General features: G+C 45.4%; 1 protein-coding gene across 1 annotated transcript in view; it reads left to right on the top strand.

Annotated features, from left to right (window-relative positions):
• Window positions 1-233: 233 nt before the first annotated feature.
• LOC102261085 (adhesion G protein-coupled receptor E2-like) overlaps window positions 234-6699 on the top strand; it is a 27836-nt gene continuing 21370 nt past the window's right edge. Inside the window, 5 exon segments of the mRNA XM_014542626.1 lie at window positions 234-616; window positions 1165-1314; window positions 1880-1926; window positions 2048-2125; window positions 2461-2638. Coding sequence (XP_014398112.1) covers window positions 490-616; window positions 1165-1314; window positions 1880-1926; window positions 2048-2125; window positions 2461-2638 — 580 coding nt within the window. The 5' untranslated portion in view covers window positions 234-489.

Consider the following 6699-nt stretch of genomic DNA (forward strand, 5'->3'; position numbering starts at 1 on the left):
AGAGTGCTGTCTCACCAGAGTCACCAGGATTCCAAGGAGAGCTCAGCCCACAGCACCACCCGGGGGAGTCAGGACAAAGGCCACCGAAACGAGGCTGCTCAGGGCCTGCAGCACTTCTCCAGCACTTGGTTCTAGGAAGGCCCAGCCTGGCCTTTGCCCAAGTCCTCAGGAATCACTGGTAGTGTGTGAGTGATGGGACACAGGTGACAGTGATGTCCCTGCCCTAGCTGGGAGCTGCCCCTGTGGGGGAGGTGGAGGGAGTGAGACAGAGGACTTGGACCGCTTCTGGCCACATCTGGACAACAGAGCACCTAGGCCAGCATGCTCACCCACAGGACACCTCCATGTGAATTAGAAAAGGCATCACTCGCCTGGGAGGAGGCAGTGGGGCCTTCAGACGCTTCTATGGCAGGAAACGTGGCTGACTCCCAGCCTTGAAGGCTGCCCACGGCTGCAGGCATCCATCACCCTCTCCTTCCCCTTGCAGACATGGACGAATGTCTGGACCCCAGAATCTGTAAAAGCCGCAGCAACTGTATCTACACTCATGGCAGCTACACCTGCACGTGCCCACCAGGATTTGAGCTGAACCCAGAGGACCCGAAGCTGTGCAAAGGTAGAGGCCCCGGGAGGACGCTGTGAGGCTGGACTGGATGGAGCTGGGGAAGGAGCCAATGCAGGTCCCGCAGCCCCAGGAGGCAGGAGAAGATTCTCAGGTCCCCTGCCAAGGCCCTGCCTAAGGATTCGCTTCCCCGAAAAGTCCTGCCACAGAGCAGGGCGGTGACAGGGCCTTCTGGGCCTGGGGTTTCCTTGTACCTCCGTGAGCACCCCCAGACCCTTCCCTTTCCTCATCTGTCACATGCAGCAGAGGGAGGTGTGACTTCTGGTTCCAAGAATGGAACCAAGGCCAGGGCCCAGGAGGGTGTAGGCAGAAGTCCTTGGTCAAGAAACCTAGTCCCTGTGACTCAGTTTCCCTTCTGGATTTGCCAACTATAAACTGGAGACCATGGTCCCTGTCATGTTCATCTTGTAGGGAGGCCACCGTAATGTGCTTTGAGGGTGAAGTTGAAGGTCACCAGGTGGTGGCATGTGTACTGACGGTGGGATCCTCAGGCAATGAGAAGTGGGGTCAGGGAGGGCCTGACGCTCTGGCTTTGTCCTCAGATGTGAATGAGTGTATCTTGGGGCAAAACCCATGCCACAAAACCACCCACTGCCTCAACAATGTGGGCAGCTATAAGTGCCGCTGCCGCTCTGGCTGGAAGCCAATTCCTGGGTCCCCCAATGGCCAAATCAACACCGTCTGTGAAGAAGGTTCAGAGTTCAGATCCCATATTTCCACAGACCTACAACTCAAGCCTTCTGATCACATATTCACGGGCACCCACACAAACCCAGCAGAATAAATGCTGGGCATACCCTGCTAGACAAGGCTTCCATTCTTTGAGACTAAATGGGAAAAGATCTGGGGGTCCTGCAGATGGAGCTGGGGTACCAAGGGGAAGGTTCCTGGGGGACCCCAGGCAGCAGCTAATTACTAACTGGGACAAAGGTATTTAATATCTCACAACCTGTACTTCTGGGGGGGCTTACCTGCTGTGGGTCAGGCCTCTGCACACTTCCCATAACCCCTGCGTCTGCCACTCAGGGATGTGCAGTCTGCAGGTGTCATCACATCCAACCAAGGCATGGGGGGTGGGGGGGGACTGAACACAGAAATGGGCACAGAGAGGAGAGGGGCCCAGATTCCTGAATAAACAAAGGACTACTCAGTGTGAAAGTAGGGCCTGACCCTAGACCCTGCCTCCAACACACACACACACACACACACACACACACACACTCACACACCTAATGACTGCTGTTCTGTCGCCTGCAGAGATCTCCTTCCCCACCTGGATCCCGCCCCCTGGAATCAAGAGCCAGGTGAGTGACTCCAGCCGGGACCAGAAGGCAAAGTCCCTCCACTCAGCCCACCGTCCACCCATTTCCCCACGCTCCCTGACCCATGCATGAGGCCCTCTAAGGCCTCATCTCCTTTCCCCAGAGTCTCTCTCGCTTCTTTGAAAGAGTCCAGGACCTGCGCGGAGACTTCAAGTCTGCCTTGGCCCAGGACACCATCCAGGTAAGGACAGGACCCAGGGGAGGCAGGTGGAGGTATCCTATAGAGACCCGAGGAAGCCTTGGTCTGGAAGGAGACCAACCCCAACACAATGGCGCCCTGCTCTGAGGCCCCGCTGTCCCAGGGTAGGTGGGAAGAGCAGAGCAAGTATTTGTACTCACTGTTAGACCCACGTACACCTACTAACACCTTTCCTCTTGTTCTGGTCACTGAGCTTGCATTGTCCTTGGTAGTCATGACCAGGGGTTGACCTCTGAGTGGCAGATTGCACTAGCAAAGAGTCTTCCTGAAGCTTCTCTGGCACAAGATCCACTGGTTCTGTGTCCCCATCCCCCCAGGACATCATACAGGAGGTGGATAATCTGCTGGAGACCCCGGGGGACCTGGATACTCTGCCCCATTCAGAGCAGCACTGTGTGGCCACTAACCTGCTGACTGGCCGGGAGCACGTCCTGAGAGAGCTGAGCAAGGCCCTGCCCAATGGGCCACTGACCTTCAGGACAGCTGCAGGAACAGGCAAGGAACCCTGCCTGCCCCCAGGCTCTGCTCTGCCTGCTCCTCACCTCATTCCTCTTCCCATCGCACTAGAGCTGAGTGTTCACACTTGTACCTCCCTGTTACTCTCATAGATATCTTAAGATAAAAGATGAAAAGAAAATGAAAAAAATTATTAATACTAAACATTTTCATTGTAATATTAATTATCAGCAGATGAAGTCCTATATAACAAAAGGCTAATATGCAAATAGACCAAACTGCAGAATGACTGGTTGCTATGACACACACTGACCACCAGGGGGCAGATGTTCAATGCAGGAGCTGCTCCCTGGTGGTCAGTGTGCTCCCACAGGGGGAGCGCCACTCAGCCAGAAGCCAGGCTCAAGGCTAGTGAGCGCTCTGACTGCCAGCTTAGCCATCAGTTGGATTTCCCCCCAAGGGCCACTAGACTGTGAGAGGGCACATGCCAGGGCTGAGGGAATGCCCCCGCAACCCCCCAGAGCACGAATTTTCATGCATTGGGCCTCTACTAATTATACTAAATAATTTAAGGTAAAATAGAAATGGCTTCAAAAGAAAACAAATTATTAAATTTGGAGGAATACAATGTAATATTATCTGATATTTAAGTGATTTGTTTTATTGAGATAAATTTCACATAACATAAAATCCACTATTTCAATCGAAGTGTACAATTCAGTGACATTTCATACATTCACAGAGTTGTACAACTATCACCTCTATTTATTTATTTTTTTAATGTGTTTTTGTTGATTTCAGAGAGAGGGAGAGAGAGAGATAGAAACATCAATGATGAGATAAACCAAAAAATCTATATTTGTATATGCATAGCCCATGGACATGAACAATAGGGTAGTGAAAAGAGTGGTGGGGTATGGGCTGGGAGGAGGGGGGTAAAGGAGGGGAAAATGGGACTGTAATACTATCAATAATAAAAAATATATATTTTTTAAAAAATGGCTATCTCCTGCATTTCCCCTACTGGGGATCTAGCCAGAAAGCTGGGCATGTGCCCTGATCCAGAATCTGTGATCTCCTGGTTCCTGGGTTGATGCTCAACCAATGAGACATACCGGCCAGGCCATCACCTCTATTTCTAAAGTGTTTTCATCATCCCAGAAGTGAACACTGTACCCACTAAGCAGTTACTTCTCATTCTCGCCCACTCCCGACCCCCAGCCCTTGGCAAGCATTTATCTGTTTTCTGTCTCTATGAATTAGCCAATTCTGTACATTTTATATAAATAGAATCATACAATACATGACCTTATAGTCTAGCTTCTTTCACCTAGCATACTGTTTTCAAGGTCATCCACACGGTAGCATATATCATATGGTTGAATTCTATTCCATTGCATGCATACACCACCTTTTGTTTATCCATTCATCCATTTATGGACATTGGATTGTTGCCACCCTTTGACTATTGTGAATAGAGTTACTATGATATTGGTGTGCAAGTTTCTGTTTGAATAACTATTTCAGTTCTTTGGGTCCATATGTAGGAGTCAAATTGCTGAGTGATATGCTAATTATATCTCCAACATTTAGGAATCACCAAACTATTTTTCCAAATGGCTGCACCATTGTACATATACTCCCTACCCTGAGCAATGTGCAAGGATGCCAACCTTCACATCCTCGGCAAAATGTGTTACTTCCATTTTGTTTTGCTTTTATTAAAGCTTTTCTAGAGTGTCAGGTGACATCTCATTAAGTTTTTGATTTGCATTTCCCTAATGACTAGTGATATTTAATATTTTTTTCATATGATTATTGAACATTTGTGTATTTTTTTTTCTGAGAAATGTCTGTTCAAGTCCTTTGCCTATTTTTAATTGCATTGCTTGGCTTTTTGTTGTTTTGTTTTAAGTGTTCTTTAATATTTGCTAGTGGACCCTTATGAGACATGTGATTTGCTAATATGTTTTCCCAAACTATAGATTCTTTTCACTTTCTTCATAGTCTATTTACTTTAATAAATATATGCATTAAATTTTGATAAGGCCCATTTTATTTATTTTTTTCTTTTCTTGTTTGTACATTTTATGTCATATCAAAGTACTGATTGCCAAATCCCAGGTCATGAAGATTTACTTCTGTGTTTTCTACTAACTTCTATTTTTTATTGTATTTTTAATGTTTTTATTGATTTTTTAGAGAGAGAGGAAGGAAGAGGGATAGAGAGAGAAACATCAATGAGAGAGAAACATCATTGATTGGCTGCCTTCTGCACACACACCACAGGGGATTGAGCCTGCAACCCGGGCATGTGCCCTGACTGGGAATCGAGCCAGGGGGCTTCTTGATTCCTGGGTCAAAGCTCAACTGCTGAGCTACATGGGCTGGGCCTGTTTTATTTTTAGCTCTTAAATGTAGGTCTTCGACGCTTTTTTACCTGATTTTTGTGTATTTTGTGAGGTATGGGTCCATCTTCCATTTTTTTCTTGTGCATAAACTATTCTTTCCCTCATTGAAGGGTATTGCTGAAAATTACTTGACATAAATAAATGCGTTTATTTCTAGACTCTCAATTTTATTTTGTTGGTTTATATGTCTACTCATATGGCAGTACCGTACTGCTCTGATTACTGAATAAGTTTTGAAATCAGGAAGTTTGAGTCCTCCAACTTTGTTTTTCATTTTCAATAGTGTTTGGGTATTGGGCCTCTTGCAATACCATATGAATTTTAGGATGAGCTTTTCCATTTTTGCAAAAAAGAAATGCTGTTGGAATATTGTTAATATGGCATTGCATCTGTAGATCACTTTTGAGAATATTGCCATGTTTAAAATATTGTCTTTCAATTCATAATCACAGGATACTTTTCAATTTATTTAGGGTTTTTAAATTTCTTTAGCCATATTTTATAGTCTTCAGTGGACAGGTCTTGAGCCTTCTTTGATAAAGTTATTCCTGTTATTTTGTTGAAGATTTTTGCATCGATGTTCATAAGCGTTAATGATCTATAGTTTTGTTTTCTTTTGATGTCTTTTTCTGGTTTTGTTTTTAGAGTAACTGTGGCCTCATAAAATTATTTAGTGTTCCTTTTCATTGTATTTTTTAAGAGTTTACAAGAATTTGTGTTAATTCTTCCTTAAATGGTTAGTCGAATTCGGGTCTCCACTTTTCATTTTGGAAAGTTGTGGGGTTTTTTAAATATATTTTATTGATTTCAGACAGGAAGGGAGAGGAGAGAGAGAAATATTAATGTTGAGAGAGAATCATTGATAGGCTGCCTCCTGCATGTCCCCTACTGAGGATCTAGCACCTGGGCATGTGCCCTTGACTGAAATAGGACCCAGGACCCTTAGCCCGCAAGCCGATGCTCTATCCACTGAACCAAACCAGTTAGGGCCATTTTAGAAAGTTTTAATTACAAATTCAATCTCCTTACTTGTGACAGGTCTGTTCAGACTCTAGTCCTTCAGGTACTTTTATAGGTCATGGCTTTGTAGGAATTTATTTCATTCAGGTTATATGATTTGTTGTTGAATAATTGCTCATAATTTCTCTTATAATCCTTTGTAAATTCAGATGATTGCTGTATATATATGTCATATACAAAATATGTGTATTATTCTAATATATACTAGAGATCCAGTGCACAAAATTCGTGCACAGATAGGGTCCCTAGGGGACCGGCAATCAGTGCCAATCAGGGCCTTCCCGCTGCTGGCCAGGGCCTTCCTTCATTTGGCGCCATCCCCTGGTGATCAGTGCACATCATACCAAGCGATAGGTCTCCCAGTCAAATTCCTGCGGGGACAATTTGCATATTAGGCATATATATATATACATATATATATATGCATTATTTGGTATACAAGTAACAATATTATAAATAAAATTTGGTATATAATGTAACATCATCATAATAAAAAGCTAATATGAAAATGGTCATCACACCGTCACGCTATCTCTCTGTAACACCAATTAGCAGGGACCTGAGGCTGCGTGTTACTAGGCCAGGGTTGGGGACATGAGGCTTCACCCCCCCCCCTCGACCCGGTGCTGGGGCTGGGAGACCTCAGGCCGAGCTCCCTGAGGCAGCACC

The sequence above is a fragment of the Myotis brandtii genome, unplaced genomic scaffold, assembly GCF_000412655.1.
Source record: "Myotis brandtii unplaced genomic scaffold, ASM41265v1 scaffold306, whole genome shotgun sequence".
Taxonomy (NCBI): Eukaryota; Metazoa; Chordata; class Mammalia; order Chiroptera; family Vespertilionidae; genus Myotis; species Myotis brandtii.